At 40.0% G+C, this 20450-nt stretch overlaps 1 protein-coding gene across 3 annotated transcripts in view; it reads left to right on the plus strand.

Moving 5' to 3' along the window:
- Positions 1-20450, plus strand: part of KLF12 (KLF transcription factor 12) — a 575200-nt gene that overhangs the window by 544721 nt on the left and 10029 nt on the right. For all 3 annotated transcript variants that reach the window (XM_078070259.1, XM_078070258.1, XM_078070260.1), the window contains one exon: positions 2443-2600. In XM_078070259.1, coding sequence (XP_077926385.1) covers positions 2443-2600 — 158 coding nt within the window. The remainder of the gene's footprint in view (positions 1-2442; positions 2601-20450) is intronic.

The raw sequence follows: 20450 nt of genomic DNA on the forward strand, positions 1-20450 counted from the left end.
AGTGCATAGAAAGTACTGTATAACACAAACCGTTCTGATTATAGACTTTAAGTTATAATTTGAAGGAAACAGATACCATATCATTTTCTCTTGAGTTAAAAGCTGTCAAACATATCACGACACAGAAATCTCTATTTTTGAGGTCCCCAAGTGCCAAGATCCGTATTTATTTTCATGACTAGATATTCAAGAAATGAATTACTGTTGGCCTCTCATCACACGCGTACAGTTTGGTTCACAAGAAGCCCACCCTATGCTAGAGCATACCTTGGCAAGAATGACCAAAGCCAATAGGCCAGCACTATTTTGACTTTTTCACAATAGGCTCCAGTCGCCGCAACTGAGTCAGTTACGTGGAAAACCACAAATCCACATTGATTCATAGGAAGCTGGAAAAAGTGGCTTAGCCATCCCATATTTTCTTTCATTCTACTAATAAAGATCTTGCATAAAACTCTTTAAAGGCACAAGTAGATAAACACCACTTATATTTTGTCTTAGCTAATAATAGAAAGCTTTGGCTGCTGAATCTGTTATTTGTACAAGTGAGAAGATACACTGAAAACTTAAAAGGCACATATGTAGAAGGAAACATTGAGGAAAAAAAGTTTACTGGAGCAATGTTATAGTGAAGTATTAGAAATAATCTAAATGTCGATTGCTTAGGAAATAGACTTTAAAACTCTGGCATGAATATTCACTGGACTACTGCCATGTTTCATCTAAGTCATGCATCAACCACTGGCCCCAAAAACAACCCACTGTTTTGTGAATAAGGTTTTATTAGAACATTAGCCATACTCCCTTGTTTACATATTGTCTGTAGCTACTTTCATGCTACAAGGGCAGAGTTGATTTGTTACAACATAGACTGCATGACTCTCAAAGTCAAAACAAAATATTGGCTATTTAGCCATTTACAGAAAAAGTTTACCAACCCCTGATCTAAGTTAAAATATCACGTATTGTAAAATGCACTATTACTGGATGTACTACTAATACAGAAAAAATTTATGCCAGTTAAACTATGACAAGCCTTCAGTTGTAAGAAGTATCTTACATTTTAGAGACATCAAAATATGAAAAAAATCATCTTAGAATGGATGAGTTGTGGATATAGCACTTCAAGTAAATAAACGAGTGTTGGCATCAACACGGATAATCTCCCATGCTTAATGTTGAGTAAGCAAAAGGCAAGTGTAGAGCAATTTGCAAAATGATGTGAACGATATGATGATATTTATATGTCTCTTAAAGAACAAAACAGTATTATGAGTTTCTATGACTGTGGGTATGTGTAGGTAAGGATAACCTGAAAGAATTGGAAGAATTTAAAGAAAACCGACGACAGGTTTTCCCTGGGAGGAAGAGGAAGGAAGACAAGGGTGGGGTTTTACCTTTACCTGTAATCTGTTTAAGTGAAACTTAAATGCCACTTTCTTCAAAGAACTCTTGCTCAGCGTCATTCAGTTTTTTTAAAAAAAAGAGGTGATTTACTAATAAAAAATATTTTTGAAAAGCATCAAAACATGAAAAAGCTGGAAGAAAATATGTCAATATAAACAGTGGTAAATTCTTTACAGTAGAAATATGGATGATTCCTTTTGTGTTGTATTTGTTATAATAGTAAAGAACTTCATGGGTAACTGAAAACGATTAGTCATATTCTTCATTTCTACCTCAATCAAAAGAGATTAAGGTTTGAAGAAGTACATGTTAATCAATTACCTGACGTTACAAACTAATCCTGTTTTTCTACTGTGGCATTAGGATTAAACAACGAGCAAGTCAGGGCCAAATTTCATAGTTAAAACTTTTTCTCATAATGGTGGTACAGCTAATCTTTAAATACAATGTACTTGATTCCTCACCATGAAAAACCACCAACTGGAAAAGTTAAATGTCAGGTGCATTTTACCGAACAGAAATAGCTTGTCATGAGTCATGTTATTGATGTACTGATGTCATTTCTTTCAGCCTGACCTCACTTGTTTTGAAATATACCTTGTGATTTTACTCAATTTTATATGCTGTCATGTGCAGTTCAGACCCCCGTGTTACTTATTAAATGCATTCATTTTGTCTGTCTATAGCAGAGCTTCCAAAAATAATCTCTGTGTCATTCAGAAGGGTTCCAGATTATTTCTTTCGATGAGGAGGATCTACTCACCTACCACTGATTTTATTTAGTTTTTGTTTCTGTCTTGTTGTTTTAAGCATGTCTTTCTCTCTGGGGGAGTGTTTTATCACAAATAGGCCAAGCTGCCTGCCTTTGAGATTAAGAAATAAAGTGTGTCCAAGAAAGTGATGGTGGGAAATGTGGCCATGGGGCCTTGAGTCTATAGGAAGCGACAGCCTATGAGTCTGAGGTCTCATGCCACTAGAACCAAAACAGAGCGCTGTGCTGCTCACCATTTAACTCCACTTTTTTTTTTTTTCCAGTTCAATTTCACCATTTAGTATTGAGAGCACAAGACGCCAGAGACGGTCTGAATCCCCAGACTCCAGAAAACGGCGTATCCACAGATGTGATTTTGAGGGGTGCAACAAGGTATACACAAAAAGTTCTCACCTGAAGGCTCACCGAAGGACACACACAGGTACAGTGTCCCAGGGCTTCTCACTTGGGGGGGGGCGGGGGGAGGTTCAGTGAAGGTCCCGAAGGGGCCACTGCTTGACTCCGGGGTCCTGAGTGCACTGGAATGGTGTTTTATACTTGCTCATTATATAGCCATCTGAAGTTTACTCCCTGTCTGAGGGGAATGCATTCCCCTATCTCAGCTGAAAAAGGCTTAAGTCTTAGTGAACCTTAGCAACCAATGAAGTATGTCTTCTAGGTCTTAAGGACATTTACGATGGTAGGACACAGTGATCCAGCCTTTTTTATAATCAGTGTTGCCACTTAACCATTGTCTGGTTTCTCAGATTCTAAAATGTCCACAAAGCACACTGAAGAACAAGCTGAACAAAATTATTTTATCCTCTTAAAGTTAGCATTTTAAGCACCACTCAAATCCTGTTGTTCCCCCTCGGTCTCTTCCCCCAAACAACCAAACAAATAAACCAAAAAAAATAAATAAATAAAACTGACATATATATAGCACTGTAAGGAGTGTAAAAAAATATTTTCATATGATTCCATTTGATTTTCACTGGCATTTTATAGAGAGAGAAAGGATTTTTAATATTCAGTTTACAGAGAAAGAAATGGAGATCACACATGATTTACTGACTCTGTCACCATCCAGACTACCCCAACCCATCCATCCACCCCCTATCCATCCATATACCCATCCATGTACTCATCTACCCACTCATCCATCCATCCACCCACCCAGGAAATAACCTAGTGACTCTTTACTTAGCCCCCTACCCACTCCTTCCATCCTATGCCTTGTGGTGTTCCTTAGCCAGCATCCCCGGCTTCCTTGGCTTCTGGGTCTTATTGGGAGCCACCAGTGGGAGGCTCTGGGAAGAGACTGAAGGTGGAAAGAGGGCCCCACAATTACACTACCTTTTCTAGGAAAAGTGACTGGAATGTGTGAAGCTCAAAGAAGCAGATAGAAGAGGCAAATTCATTCATACACATTCCTGGTCATTCCTGGTAGCAATGTGCCACAGGTCCAGCAAGCTGAGTCCAGTGACTGTCCTTGACAGGAATCCGATGTCAACCCCTACCTTACCTGGAAACTTCAAGTGTAACAGACTCCCGTTGGGCTATGTGAATAGTACCGCCATCTCAAATATCTTAAAATAACCACACTGTGAACACCATTTCCTGGCCAAGGTAGCAAAACCATGTACGCCAGCATTCAGCGCCGTTTACTTAGTCGTGTTAGTAGAACGTTTGCAGCTGCTTTGCAGAGACTGTGCCGACTCCACACATTAAGACAGGGCATCATTTGTGCGTGTGTGTGATGAGGTTCTGGTGTGGGAGGCTGGTCTGGAGTCAAAAGACATTGCAGAACCTGGAGTTTACTTTTGCTCATCTAACGTATAACATACTTCAAATACTTCTAATAATTCAACACGTTTTACAAACTTCATCTTTCATCCCTGCTCCCAGTCCTTTTCCTTTTTCTACTTAATTCCAGATTCTTGCCTCTCCATTGATTCTGAGCTTCCCCAGCAGAGGTTTTCATCTATCTCTTCGGCACTATTTTTGAATCAATTTCTTTACCATTTAGGCAAAGAATGAGTATAAAAACATGAGAGTCAAAGAAGCATGTTCCATCCTGTCAGTAGATAATGAACACAGATCACAGTCGTAAGTATGATCAGGTCATATTACTCAATTTTAACGGGAGCATTTCTGTTTTAAAAAAAAAAAGAGGACGCTTTCTTCGGTAAATCATCATGTATTTTGAGTTATTCCTTGAACTTTCTGAAATACATATTGGCCTCATTGGTACAGAGACACCTCTATTCCATTTATCCAAGTGATGAACAGTGGATGAGAGGAAAAGGTTTAATTAGGAACTAGTAAAGGATCTAACCCCATGGCATTAAGGGATTGCATCTTATAGGTTAGTTAACATATACTATGAAAGTAGGGCAGACATGATGTATGCGTTATAACTCAAAGCAATATAAACTTTGAATGTTGAAGCAGAATTAATTAGCTTGGGTTATTAATAAGATGAAATCATAGACTCATAGGGTCCGCACGGACCTTACATGCCACAGAGTCTACTTTGTTTCCTAACTTCGGGAATCCCTTGGGTGTCATCCCTCACAAAGAACAAGTCACTACGATGCAGTTTCCTGCGCACGTACACATCTTCGGTTTTATTTGATCCTCGCAACACCCGTGGCTGCAGGTGTCATTATCCCCTTTGTGCAACGGTGGCTCCTGGTCAAGTATTGTTCCCACGGCAGTGAGCTTGTTCTTCTGCAACACAAGCTGGGTGAAGTTTCTGAGGGCAGAGTCCTCATCTCATCAGTACTGAATTGCCTCGTATGGCATTGTTTGGTTCCCAGTACCTTCTGGCTGAATGGAATAGCTCCAACTATCCATTCAGCCAAAGCTCTTACGTTCACTCCCTGGCCCCAGTGCCCCTCACAACCCGATCATTAACTGCTGGCATCTTCATTTCTCCAAATCACATACCCTCAGTTCTCTTAGCCATGTTTTTCTAGATATATTCCAACATGTCACTCTGTCTTCTCAAGTTTTCACACCACAAATTGAGGGAAGAGGTCTTGTTAATGGGCATCTCTTAAAATGTAAAAATGGTATTAAGTCCTTTAGCAGTTGACTCTGTTAAGTCCTCTAAATCAAAGATAGCTGAGATCTACATCTAGTCCATCCCTTATACCTAGAACTGATTCCTTTTAAACCTCAACATGCAATGTTGTGTTGGTAGTTGGACCTGTCCGTCCAGGGACGGCTCCCTCAGGAGTAGTGCGTTTCCTCTCATTGGACACGTTTCACTGCAGGCCGGATGATCTCCTGTGGGACATACAGGACAGAATCGGAATTCTGAGGGCTGCGAATGCTCTTCCAAGTCTGGGAAATAATTATTCTACATCCATTTTATTGACTTGGACCTGTTCTTCTAATAAGTTGAAATGACTTTGAAACCTCTCCCCGCCCTCCTTGCATTTAGTATTTTAGCTCTCTCCTTCAGCTTCTCCATTTTTGCCAGGTATTAAGTAAGACAGGTTTAAGGAAAAAGCTCTGAGATGTGATCCCAGAGACTTCCATCCGAGTGGGTCTTAATTCATTAACCAGTAACTAAAAATCTACCTAACTGTCCTACCTCCAGTCCTTCTTCCTTGATCTCACAGCTACATCAACAAATTCCTTGTGAAATTCCTACTCCAGACCAAGACATGCCAAATCCATTCATCCACTTAGCAGAGGGATATTTACTCTGTAAGACATAGCCTCCTAAATTATCAAATAATAGTCCTTTTAAAAAGAAAGAATGAAATTTGTTTCAAAGTGAGCCCTTACGTGTTTCTGATTTATAATCCTATGCAAGATTTCTCAATTTTGTGTTCAAAATGAAATCAACACTAGTTGTAGAGGGATTCAGGTTGGCTTGCTTTGCTTTTAGTAAGTATCTTAGCCATACCTTTGCTTCAGGCATTTTGAGTAAGTTATTTGTGTGTGACCAATAACAATGAATGTAGAGCTTGGGATTATAACAGATGACTTATGAGGAGTACTCACGCTATGGGAGGTGAGCAAGTAGCAATAAGAAATTCCCCTTGATAAAGTCACGTTAATTTTACCTTTAACACTTGATCTTTTGTGCTTTATTAGTACATGATCAGTCATCTATTTAGAACCTGCACAGTAAATTAAACACGTTTGGAGAAGTTCAAAAGAGGAACGTTCTCTAGATATTAGCAACTTAGAGTAAAGAGAAATGCTGAAGAGTGCCTTTTTAAATGTGAAAATGATTTAAGTGTATTGTCATGACCGTGCAGTTTAGATAATAACATAAAGACTTGACCAAACGATTTTAACTGCCTTTACTAACACTTGCCTGTGGTAAAAAGGAAGAAAAAAAATATATCTCAGCAACCCTGCACACGTGGGTGTTAGCAGGTACATTGTTCCTGTTCACTGGTATAAATTGTGTCTCCTCTGCATGGAGCAGTGTACAGTGTATTTAAATGAATATGCAGTATAATTAAATTAATGGCCATTTAAACCTTTCTTACACATGACTAGCATGTAGTCTGAGTTTCCCTCATTTCATTTTAAGAATTGTGTTGCTTATTAAATGACTTAAACATAAATTTTAGAAGGACATAGTCTTGTGAATCTGGTAGTGCTGTTTACAGTTCTCTTATTTTCTAAAAAGATAAGTCACAGTATTTCTAAAATGCAGAAGAGCAAGCAAGCAACATTCAGGCATCAGTGATCCCTGTGGCCACTAGATGGTGCACTACAACCAGATGTTGGGTCTCGTCTTAGAGGGTCTGAAAGTCAACGAGAACCCTCTGGTGGTGTGTGGGACATGACAGAATGATCATCATTGTCCTGCGAAATACTGCCATAATCATGAACACAGAAAAGACAACATAAAGATAAATTTAAAACCAGATTTTTAAAAGAGTAATTTTAACATATAAAAATATTCAGTTTCTAATGACTGGGAGTATTTTATATTCCAACTCGCTAGCCTACTCTCTAAAAAATCTGTGAGGCTTATTTAGCTAGTGTTGTCTGATACTCATTTTCATTCGTATGAAAACTGTATGCCTACATTTTAAAAATTAGTACCTGTAAAGCAATCCCATTTCTTATCAATCTGGCTTTCTGAAAAGTAAGTCCTCCCTGAATTTTATACGTCAAAGAAGTTAACTCATATGGATGCTTTAAAATTATTAACCAACTGTGATTTAAGTCTCTAAAATGTGTCCTTCCCTACCTTTTACAAATGGAGGGAATGATGTATGATTTAGCTCTTCCCTGGAGGAATGATACCTTTGTAATTAATATCCGATAACGATGGTGCATTTGTGGAACACACACGTGTGCCCGCACGCGCACACACACACGTTCAGACACACACATCTATCCGAAATGCTTGCAGATTCCGTGCCTTTTCACTTTTTTACTTGCCTTATCGCTTGTCACTGCTATTCCTACATTTCTTGCTTCTAATTTGACACCTTGTTTAACTGGGTGAGATTCTGGAATGGTTTGATGATATTCCTACAAAGAAATTCATGAGCTCTGTGACATCTGTGCATATTAGTGGCCTTTCTTCATAGGTCTCGTACTTGCTCGATCAGGTGGTGGGGTGCTGCTCATACTTCCACATCTGTCTTCATTAATTAAATCACTCAGTCGTATAAAGCTCTGTGTCAGGCCTGCTGTCTAGATTTGTTGTTAGATAAAATACAGGGCTTAGCGATGCCAAGATAATCACTTAAGAGCAAACCGGCATTTTTCAGGTAAAAATCCTCTCCCAACAAGTTGTTGGTAAGTCTTGGCCAAACCACTCATAAGTATGAGCATACTGATACTTGCTGAGAAATAGAAAACTGTAATAGAAATAGATCTACATTGAAGTCAGCAGACAAGAGTTTGAATCTGCCCTTGGTCCCTAGCTGGTTGGCAAACTTAGACAAGCTAATTCACTCTGTGAATCTCAGGTTTTCTGTTTCATTTTTATTTTTGAACATAAACACAGCACGCTGTTGTGTAATTACCGCAGGGGGCATCGGTTTTATATTCCCAGTAAATACAGTGACTCACCCATCTCAGGGACTCAGTGTTGAATTGAAATTGTGTGTGTATGAATATTGATACAGGTTTATGTTGTTATTGTGACCAGTAGGTTCAAGGCAAAAAAGTGTGCACCCCTTAGTATATACGCATCACAAGCATCTATAATCATGTCATCTCTGTACTTCAGACCCTACTAATTTAACATTTTTAGAATTCAGAAAAGGTTAAGTGAAAGCTAACTGTTGTTTAATAAGTCCTCTTTGTCATCATTTTGGTAAAATGATGATATAAATAATCTTAAAAGGAATATATTTAAAATAGTAAAACATAGTTTTCCATTTGAAAAAACTCATGTGTAGACAGATTTAACAAGACACATACTTATTGAGCATTTTCCACGTCTAAGGCATTACGGATTTTTTCTTGAAGAAGGCAGAAAGAGGCAAAGCCCCCATCTTCAGTGAACGGGTCCATAAGTGTGCTAGATAAGATTCATATGAATAGTCTTAACAAAGGCCAAGTGTGCAAAGCCCTATAATAAAGGTAGAAGCAAAAGGACAAAACAACACAGTGGGAGCTTCCTATTATGGCCAGGGAATTTGGGGACACCTTCCTACTCTGGGCACAAGGCCCTTCTCATCTGACTCCTGTTCATCTGTTAAACCTCCTTTGCTGACCCTATCCCAATTGCCCTCTTTCCTCAGCCATATAAATGCATGAATCTCCAAATGTGCTCAACTCTGTGGAGCTCAATCGTACATTCCCCCCCGCCCCCCGACCTGAAATGGCCTGCCTAGGGGCCTCCTTTCTTCCTACTTTTTTAGAAACTCTCTTGATTTTTCAAACTGTTTCTATGTTTCCTGTTCTGTTAGGCTGTCTGACTACCCTCCTTCCCCAGGCAGGTAGAACTCTCTATGACCCTAGAGCACTTGGGCATTTCTGTGTCCCAACACAAAGGGAGCTGTGTGGGAAACATTGGGTCCTCCATCTGATTGGACATGAGGGTAAGGAAGAGGAAGACTTTGCAGATGTTGGTACATGTGGTTTAGGAGTAAGACATGCTGTGAACAGACATGGAGACCACAGATGGGAGAGAGCTGACATTTCCTGAGGACCTGCCAGATCCCGGGCACGGTGCTCAGCTCTTCTAGCGCTTGACATATTTTAATCGCATCTGTAAATCTAGAGCACTTACCCATTTTCATGCAGTGAACAAGCAGTGGAGCTGGGATTCAAACTCCAATCTCTCTAGAACCTGTCCCGTTGTCCCTACACCCAGTCTCAGACAAGTTTGCTAAGAACCTGCCCACCTCCTCTCCACTTGAGCCACGTTCCTCTGCGTGGCTAGCCAGCAGTCCCTACCTGTTCAGTGACGGTCATTCAGGTACTTTTGAAGTAATAAGATAACAAGGGACTTTAAATGGTCTATTTTTAAAGCTTTTCATTAATGTGAACTGGTCTTTCTTCTGAGTCTATTAAAATTTTACTTTGTTAGGAAGCCAGTGAGACAACAAGGACCAGAAGCATTAATAATTAAATAGGCAGCTCTTGAGTGCTCGTTCAGTGTGAGGTTCTCTGCATAGTAATGGGTCCGCCGTGCAGATGAAGACAGCAAGGAGTTCTAAATGTGGTGGGGGAGACAGCCGTGGCTACAAATATCCACCATGTGCAGCATGATAGGAAAGCTGTGAGTGAGCTTGATACACGTTGCCGTGAAAGCCCAGAAGGGCTGATGGGTCCTGCCTGCAGGTGGCGGACATCACCTACCCCCGCAAACAAGCATTGAAGTGCCTTTTCTAAAAAGGAACCTGAATCATCTGGATGAAAAACAAAGCGCTGTGAAAGTGTTGCACTCGTTTTCATTTATGGGGATGTTACTTTAACCTAGAGAGTTACTGTGTAGAAACATGTTGAACCTGAGGTTTACAATTACCTGAATGCAGGTACCAATGCAATACATATTTGATTTGATTTGGTTTTAAAAGTATTAACCTTATTTTGGCATGCCTGGGTGGTTCAGTCAGTTAAGTGTCCGACTCTTGATTTTGGCTCAGGTCATGATCTCAGGGGTGTGATGAGCCCCAAGTCGGGCTCTGCACCGGGCATGGAACCTGCTTAAGATTCTCTCTCTCTACCTCTGTCCCTCCCCCCACTACACGTGTGCACAGGTTCTCTCTCTCTCTCACTCTCAAAAAAAAAAAAGTGTTACCTTATTTAATTTGTTTTAAAAGTAAATTCATCTTTTTCATATCTTTAGAAAAGTAATGGCTTTTAAAACAGCCTTACTAATTATTACCACCGTTAAATAAATAACTGAGTTTTGCTTCTTAATTCTTTTTATGTTAGCACACAAATCATTAATGACAGTGGAAAGTTCAAAACACCAGGTATCTTATGACCATGCTCTGTTTTCCTTCTTTTACTTTTGGGTTTATTTTATCCATATACCAATCAAAATGGTGTTGTAAGCAGGAGTGGGGTAATAATATCCCCAGCCCTTGTACTTTTTCAGTTCTATCAAAGAATGACTAGACTATGAGTTTTAGTCATCCTGTCCTGAATGGCAGAATTAGCTACTGCTAGTATGAAATTTGTGGGCTTAGTGAAATTGTTAAAGATAATAAGGAGCTGTATCTTTGCAGAAAACATGTCCAACCCTAAAGAATATATACAAAATAATGTTTATCATGCTTAAGATTATTCAATAAAAATCTTCATAACTAAGAATAAAAAGAATTATAAAGTAAATATGTTGTTTTAAAGATGAAAATAATTAATGTTCATTTGAGCAGCAAAATAGAAGGCTCAATCACATGTCATGTTACTAATTTTAAAGGTTTAAAATGAGATATTTGTTTGCAGACCAGACCTTTAAATGGCACTAGTTGTAAATAAAACCTCCAAAATTTATTTTCCTTTCCAAAAATACATACTCTAATTCATTAGAATAGAAAAGATGGTAGAATGGATAGAATGCTAGCAATAGACTGCCTCACAAAATAGATTACTCTTTTTTTTAAGATTTTATTTATGTTAGAGCACACACAAGCAGGGGGAGGAGCAGAGGGAGAGAGAGAGAGAGAATCTCAAACAGTCTCTGCACTGAGCACAGAGCCCAGTGCAGGACTCGATTTCACAACCCTGAGATCATGACCCGCACGGAAACCAAGAGTCGGACGCTTAACTGACTGAGCTACCCAGGAGCCCCTCTTTTTTTTTTAAGTAAGCTCTACACCCAGTGTGGGGCTTGAACCCACAACCTCTGAGATCAAGAGTCGCACGCTCCACTGTCTGAGCCAGCCAGGCACCCCTAGATTACTCTTAACTTGACTGTTATATGTTATATTTTAAAGGAATGTGAGGTATTTGAATTTAAGTAGTGTCATTCATTTAACCAACAAGCATTTATTAGCACCGAGCTGTGTAGGCCCTGGGGATACAGTGATGAAGAACGCTCCAAGCCATCCTCAGTACAGAACTGCTGAGTGGGGCGGGCAGACAGGAAAACCAGCAATCACAGTAGGGTGTGATGAGAGTTTAATACAGGTGTGTCCAGGGTACCAAGGAGCGACATGATCAGATTGTCTTTGAGAAAGTTTTCCTCCAATGTAGTGCAGATGGTGTTGGAGGGGGTAACACATGAGACAGGGAAACAGAACCATTAGAAGTTGGTATCGGTGGAAGGTGGCAAGAAGCTAAAGAAAGGCCGCCTGCCACTGTGGAGATAAACTGGAGAGGACAGCTGGACAGATATTCAGAAGGCAGCACTGGCAGGTGTAATAGCCCAGGTTGGGGCAGGCAGAGAGTCACAGTGAGGAGTCCAAGAAATCTCCCCAACTAGAGAAGTTCATGGCTTGATACCTGAGGAGGTAGGATTGCCTTTTTTTTCCAGATAGCAAAACAGAAGGAGAAACCTGTCTTATTCGGGTGGTAAATGCTGAGTACAGTTTTGGTCATGATGAGATGGCTTTTGGACTGCCACTTCCATGGTAGATCTCTCTCTAATGCTTAGGAGAGAGACGGAGGTGTCACTTCTTAGGAATCTTTTCCTTATAAGTTGTGGTGGAAGCCATGGGAGCCAAGGAGAACACAGGCAGGTGAGGAGAAGTCAAAGTCAAAGTCTTGGTAAACATTTATGTGACAGGTAAAGGAAGAACGCTCTGCAAAAGAAACGAAAAGGAAAATATAACCAGAAACATAGGAAAATAAATATTGTCATGACATGGAAATAGAAACTCAGAAGAGCCAAAGAAAGTATTACCCTTAGACCTTGAACTTTTTGCTTTCAGTGAAGTATGTTTTTATTATAGGATATTTTAGTTCACTTATACTTGATTCCTACATGAGACGGGCTAGTCTCTCTGTTAACACATTGTCTGTCCTGTAAGTATTAATTCACATTTTCAGCCTGCTTCTCTAGCTCTAACCAGATAGCCTGGTTTATTAAAACAGTGACTTAAAGTGTCAGGAGGCAATATAGAGGAGAGGTTCCAACTGAGAGCTCTCCTGTCCGACTCCCAGGGTTCATATCCCACCTCGACCGCATACCAACTGGGGTTGAAGTGAAGTGAAGTGGGGTTGGTTACTGCAACTACTTCATTGGGAATTGGTAAAGTTCATATCCGTAAAGCTCTTAGAATGAAGTGCGGTGCACAAAAGTGCTATATGCTTTGGCAAATATTGTTTTTATCAAAGATAGCCATTATGGAATTGCGTGGGGAAGAAAGAACAAATCCACTTGGTCTCATTTACACATCATGAGGAAGACAGTTAATTCAGCCCAGACAATTCAGGGGAGCAGAGACTAACATATTGATTACGTGTTTGATTGACTTGACAAGATCAAATGGATCCAACAAATAATATAATACTACATTGTTCTCTTTGGCCTATCCAGTAGTTTTATACTTAAAATGTTAGGAAAATCAAGATCAAGATTGACATCCAATTACCAGAAATCCCTTAATTCTTTTTTTTTTAAATAGCAAACAGGATCTATTTTTTTTAACTATATTTCTTAGAAAAAACAGAAAAATCTTAAATTTCATAACTATAAAATTAAATATTCTTTTATTAAGCACCTGTCATTTCTCAGGCACGGGCCATGTGAACTTCTTAGTTTCACAAGTGTAGGAATAGTGTGTCCATTTTACAGATGGGGAAACGGTGCTTCAGAAAGCTGAACACTTGAGCCTGAGATCTAATTGCAGGTGGATGACCGAGCCAGTGTTTGACCAGGCTTTCTGCCTGATCTCAAAGCCTGTGCTATTTTATGCCGCCTTAACACCACCAAGAGAGAAGGCAACCCGGTCTACCCTGAGGACAAGTCAGGGGCTGTGTAATCTCAGCTCTAGGTTTCTGTTTCCTCGTCTTAAAAGTACCTAATTTCCTCCCAGATCTAAAATAGTGTGAACTTTTATGAACTAATGTAACAGAAACCAGAAGACAAGATAGGAATCTTGATTCTGGTCCACCCCCCCCCCCATATGCAAATACCATTCCTCAAGTGAAACAGATTGTCACAGCAAATATGTTGAGCCTTGAGTGTAATGAAGCTCATTTGTCAGCGTCTGGGGCCCCATAACTTTATAAAAGTTAAACAGGGACACATTTCAGAAATGCACTTCTGAACCGAAAAAAATGCCTGTGCTTCCTGTTGCAAAAGGTGTTCCTTTTCAGTTGCTTGAGAAAATATTAGAGAGAAGCTGATGTGAGAACATGGCTGTTTTGTTTGACCCAGACTTTTTCAAACGGCACATTCCTCTTCTGCGTATTGCTCACACGTCATTTTAATATGAAAGGGCACCTGTCTTTTGTCTCAGTACACATTTACCTTTCAGCATTTCAGATGGTAAGATGGGAGGTACCTGAAAAAGTTATTTTTGTTTCGTGGGTTTTGGGAATCCATTCAATACCTGGTGTTTTCTTTAGACTTTATTATGCTTCTGCTGAGTAAATGTCATGGAAATGCATTTAGTGACTCTTAATCCTTTTCTTTAACCAAGATTGAAAGAGACAGGGGTTCTCATAATAAATCAGTTTGTTGACTGTTGCAAGGGAAAAAAACCCTGACGTGAGTTTTCATTTTCTCAGGACACTTAATTAGACTTCTGTTTAAATAATGCCCGTGCATACACACACACACACACACACACACACACACACACCCCACAGAGGCAATTATGCATAAAAAATTATATTTAACTTGAATCCCGAAAGTGCAGTTAAAAAGTGTTTTAGAACAAAACTTTACAAACCTCCTCGTTTGTCCTTTTCTCTCTCTCTTTTTCATCTTTATAGGACTGTTCCACTTAAAAAAAAAGAAGCTCTTGCTATTAGTTTTGGTTAACATTTTCCTTTTTCAGAGGTTCTCATAGTGTAGTCCAGGTTTTTTAAAGAACAGAGGAGGACAGATTGTGCTCAAAAATGGCCAGATTCTTTTTTTTTTTTTTTAAACACAAAGTGTGGAAATGGCTTGGATTTGTCATGGGACATGGAGAACTTCACGCTTCAAAACCGAAGACCTACAAGTTAGCAAACTGCTCCCCAAGGTATGGCGTGGGATTAAGCTACCAATTAATTACCCAGGTTTTGTCCTTCGGTTTTTCTTAGACACTAGCAACTTAATGTCTCAATTTAGCCAAGAAACATCACCTACTAAGACTTATTGGTAAAGACATATACGATACCATTTTCTATCATTTCATTATTTCATGGGATTAGTAGAAGAAACAAAAATCAAAAATGATCCGATGGTGGAGACAAAACTTCCCGTTACTTTGAAAAACATTAACTATGCTTTCAGAGATTTTGCCACCAGGGATTCTAAGTGTACTTGTGAATTAGACAAAAGGAAGGAAAGGTGAGCATGCTATTTTTATTTTCAGATTATTTTTAGGGAAAACAGATCTGAATAACACATTTGCAGAAATCTAATTCAAATGCGTTGAAGGACAATTCACAATTCCTGAAGAAATGACTGGAAATCGTGTTTACTGTTACCGTCATTCAGCCCGATGCCGGCAGCTGTGGGCAGTAGAAGCACAGACTGGGAGATGCCTGACTCCTCCCGTAGGAGGAGTCCAAGCCAACTCTTTCCATAGGAAAGTTGTCTTGGAAAATACACTTACCATTCTGTACCTACCACGCTGACTTCTTTTTTTTTTTTTTTTTTTAAAGATTTTATTTATTTATTTGACAGAGAGAGACACAGCGAGAGAGGGGAACACAAGCAGGGCGAGTGGGAGAAGGAGAAGCAGGCTTCCCGCCGAGCAGGGAGCCCGATGCGGGGCTCGATCCCAGGACTCTGGGATCACGACCTGAGCCGAAGGCAGACGCTTAAGGACTGAGCCACCCAGGCGCCCTACCACGCTGACTTCTTAACTTTAAATTTAGTTTTTTATTTTCTAGGAAGATTTTAAAGGAAAGAAGACAGGATAGAAGAAAGATTCTGTCTGCTTGTTATATCCTTTCAGGGCTCGTTTATGCATACTACAATACATCTTACAAATGTATTTATCATTTTAATAAGTTTTTACTCACATCAGAAAGTTTCTTTTATCCTAATTTGTTTCTAAGATTGTATCCTTTAAATTGCTCTAAAGCACAAGCATAAAATACAATGTATAGTTTCATACAATGCAGTGGCCACTAAAATTGTTCTTCTCTCCACTTCTAGAACTTGATTAGTCCAAAAGGAGCATTTATTGATTTTTTTTTTTAAATAAGATGCTAGGCAGTGGGCAGGTATAATCAAACCCTCGGTCTCTCTTGAGCGAAGGGCAGAGGTCAGCTCCGTGTCTGGTCAGGGTAGCCATCTCCTCCCCCAACCGCTAATACTTCAGCCTCTAATTTTGAAGAGAGATTTGAAGATAATCATTTTCTTTTTTCCTCTTTTTTTTTAAGCGTGGGGAGAGAATACCCAAACTCCAGTTTTATTAATGAGGCAGTAGGGGCAAGGAATAGTATGCTTAAGTTTTCATGGATATTAAGAAGAAAGTATACCTTTTTATAAGAAGTTTTTGAGGAAAATTCACTTATCACTCAGACAATTAAGTTTACTCTTTTCTGATATGCTTTCTCCCTCGCCACTACCTAGTGGAAAAGGTTTGCATTCTTCATTATATGCCTTTATTTGTTGCCTAGCCCCTTAATAACTTACAAGCTTATTTATCATTTTCATTGGTTTTATTCAAGAGTAGGGACATGTCTACTTCTGGTAGTTTTGAGACCTATTCCTTGTCTATCTTTTTTTTATCAAGATATAACCGACATAGAACATTTAATCAGTTTCAGGTGTACAACATGATTCAATATTTGTATAGGTTGTGAAATGATCCCTACAGTAAGTGTAGGTAACATCTGTCAACACAGGTACAGATGATTTTTTTTTTAAAGATTTTATTTATTTGACAGAGAGGGAGACAGTGAGAGAGGGAACACAAGCAGGGGGAGTGCGAGAGGGAGAAGCAGGCTTCCCGTGGAGCAGGGAGCACGATGCAGGGCTCGATCCCAGGACCCTGGGATCACAACCTGAGCTGAAGGCAGACACTTAACGACTGAGCCACCCAGATACCCCAACAGATGATTTTTTGTGTGTGATGAGAACTTTTCATTAAGATCTACTCTCTCAGCAACTTTCAAATATATAGTACAGTGTTACTAACTATAGTCACCCTGCTGTTCCATTATATCCCCATGACTTCATTTTTCTGTGCCTTTCGACCCACTTCACTCATTTCACCCAGCCTTGTCTTTCCTGATTGCTTATTGCCCTGGATTCTACCTCACAGAATACTTCTCCAATTTTGCACTAAATTTTCCTGCTCCACAGGACTCACAGAAATCCGTACCATCAGTTCCTCCTTCCCCTGTGCCCCATGCCTGGAAATATCCATGTTAGAAACGATGCCATACAGCTAAGCTACTTTCTGATCCTCCCCTCCCTGTGCCTTCCTTCCCAGACTCAGTAGAATAGTAACTCGTCATGATTCACAGTGACCTTGTAACATGACTGTATTAAAAGGCCTTGGAGGGGCACCTGGGTGGCTCAGTCGTTAAGCGTCTGCCTTCGGCTCGGGTCATGATCCCAGGGTCCTGGGATCAAGCCCCACGTCTGGCTCCCTGCTCAGCCGGGAGCCTGCTTCTCCCTCTCCCACTCCCCCTGCTTGTGTTCTCTCTCTCGCTGTGTCTCTCTCTGTCAAATAAATAAATAAAATCTTTAAAAAAAATAAAAGGCCTTGGGGAGGAGCCTCCATCACTATGTAGAATCGTTGTTCTTTTGGTTACCAGATAAGAGTAAACTTAATTGTCTGAGCGATAAGTGAATTTTCCTTGAAAATTTCTTATAAAAAGGTATACTTTCTTTTTACTATCCATAAAAACTTAAGCACAATATTCCTTGCCCCTATTGCCTCATTAATAAAAGTATATAGAGACATTCCCGATCCTAAAGATATTTTTAAGAATTTGACATGAAATATCATGTGTGTTTATTACTGAGTGGGCTGTTAGAATTTTAGTTGGGGTCCTAAGTGGAGAATAAGTGGTTATTCTATAGCCAAAATATTCCCTCACCCACCCATCCCAAATTAACAGTGTGCATTATGTACCCCAATTCAATAAGTTAACATCATCAGGAACCCTGCAGAAGGCTCAGGTGACCCCTTACAGCAGGGGTCAGTAAACTTTCCGTAAAGGGCCAGATAGTAAATTTGTAGGCATTGCAGGTCAGACGTTCTCTGTTACAGGGCTCAATTCTGCATCACTGGATGACAGCCTTAAACAATACGGAGACTCGTGTTCTGACAAAAATGTATTTATGGACGCTAAAATTTGAATTTCATGTAATTTTCACATGCCGTGAAATAGTCCTCTTGATTTTTTTCCAACCATGGACCAAGTGTAGAAACCACTCTAAGCTTCTAGGGTTGCACAAAAAACAGGCCACAGACTGGATTTAGCCTGGAAGAGCCACTCTCTGCTATAGATTTTCAAGTGGAAAGGACATAAATGCCGTTATTAAACAGCCAAAATGGAAGGAAAAGTAAGACTATTATAATTGTGAGGCAGGAATTAGAGAACATTAAGTGCCTACTCTGGGTGTACAAGGAAATCCAGAGAGCACCCGAGACAATAAACTGTCCCCATGGTGGGCCATTTGAACTCTACCATTCTTCCTGAGAGGAGACTGGAGGCTCTCGTCCACTCCTTGTCTCTACTTACTTACTTTCCACGCTCATCCCAGCTATGGGTCCCCTTCCTCTCCATCTAGAATGGCTAAGGGAGGCATACACATAGGACACTTCCACATCCATCCTTCAACTAAGAAAACCCACTATTCTTTCCTTCCTAGGCCTTACACTCTTGGTAGCTGGTTCCAGAGTGACAGCAGAGAGGACTAGGAGATGCCTGTTGGTGACAAAGAGTCTACCAGCTGAGCTCAGTGCCCCAAAGACGGATGTGTTTTTGAAGACATGATTTATATCAGGCTCAGCTTGTTAGAACCCGTGCTCCTGATGTGAATTCACAAACACATAGGGAGGACATGTAAATAAAAGCATGTTAATAGTTGCATTGATATACTATGTAGGAGATAATCTTACAAAGATTGTTAGGGGTTTTGCTGATTTTTGTTTTTTTAAATTTCTGTTCAACTTGGGTCAGTAGCCACCTGCATATGAAGATTTTTATCTCTGTAGGACGTCTAGAATGAGTCAGAGGTTGAGGTTTTGGGTTAATCCACTCAGTAGGCTTCTACTTGAAAGGAGCCCTTTCAGAGTAACCTGGAGCTTTCTGTGGCCCACAGTTAGTGCATCAATATTTCTCGATTTAACTGGTCTGTGCTATTCACTCCCTTCTGAAAGGGTCACTTGATCCTGAAAGGACCCATATAGATAGCATTTATTTCAGAGTTGACTGAAAATTGTTGGGTCCAGTTCAGGCTAGTTCTCCCATGTAGGCATCACTTGTACACTCAGTTATAGAGCTTAGTGATTCCGTGTGTGTGTGTGTGTTTCACTGATTCATATAAGCATTTGTTTGATACTTATTCTAGGCTCCAAGGATACTGAAATGGTAGAGGCATAGTCCTTGACCTCCGCGTGTTCAGAAATGGGTAGAGGAAAAAGGCATCTGAATAAAATCTTTATGACATATTACGATAGATGATATAATAGAAGTAAGAAATGAATGATTTGGGAGTACCTGGGAAAGTAGAACCAACTTTGAGGATGTGACAAAGTGTACATGGGAAAAGAATTATACATTCCACTGCAGCATATTGAAAAGCACTGGATTTGGAGCCAAATACACCTTTTTTTCTGACACTGGGCAAGTTACTTTACTACACTGAACCTCAGTTTTCTCATCTGTAAAGTGGGGTTAACAATACTCACCCTGCAGCTCTATGCATAGGAATCTGCAAAAAGCTCCCTTTCCTGACTTAGGCCCTTTTCACCAAAACTCTGTGTGGCCAGGAAGCCTGTTGTTGACTCTTGGATAGGATGAACAGAAGGAGAGATCACTTTTTGTGGGGTTGCATGGGGACAGGGCATCCATTCTGAATGAGAGCCAGGAAAAAAAAAAACCGCACCTGGGTCAACCATTGTCTCTCTCCCCCCGGGAGTTCATTTGGACAATGGTTAGTGTATCTTTTCCCAGCAAAGCCTTTGCATATTTTACTGTCCTTACAAGTTGACTGAAGGACCCGGTCAAATTACATACTTCTTCAGACGGCTTTTCACCATGAGTTTCAACACTAAAACCAATTTGATGATTCCTCAGAGCTCACCCTAATTAAATCACTGAAAAGAGTATTTAAACTTTACACTCTTAAGCTATCTAGGATTCTTTTCCAACAGACAGGCAAAAAGTAGATGTTTATGAGGGACGTGTACTTCACAGCTAATTTCTGGGGAGTGGTGGAATGCTTTTACCTTTCGATGGGATTTTGTGCCTGTTCCCAATGACTGATAAATGGACATCGTGTCCTAAAATAGCCTTAAACCATCTAAGTGATGCACATTTGGGGAGGAGTATTGAAACTAAACGTAACTAATGACCTTTATAATTCTTTGTGAGTCTCAGCATTAGAGCCAAATCAACCTAGGCAGAGAGCTAAAATGTCTTTTTTAGTCGAGCGGTGGTGATTCTATGCAGTAGTGATCAGTCTGTGCCTTTGGATGTTTTGACCGAAAAGTCATGTCCCCGTCATTGAGGAGGCAGGTGTTGACTGACTTGCCAGATGAGATGTCAC

Source organism: Halichoerus grypus, chromosome 4 (genome assembly GCF_964656455.1).
Source record: "Halichoerus grypus chromosome 4, mHalGry1.hap1.1, whole genome shotgun sequence".
NCBI classification, from domain to species: Eukaryota; Metazoa; Chordata; class Mammalia; order Carnivora; family Phocidae; genus Halichoerus; species Halichoerus grypus.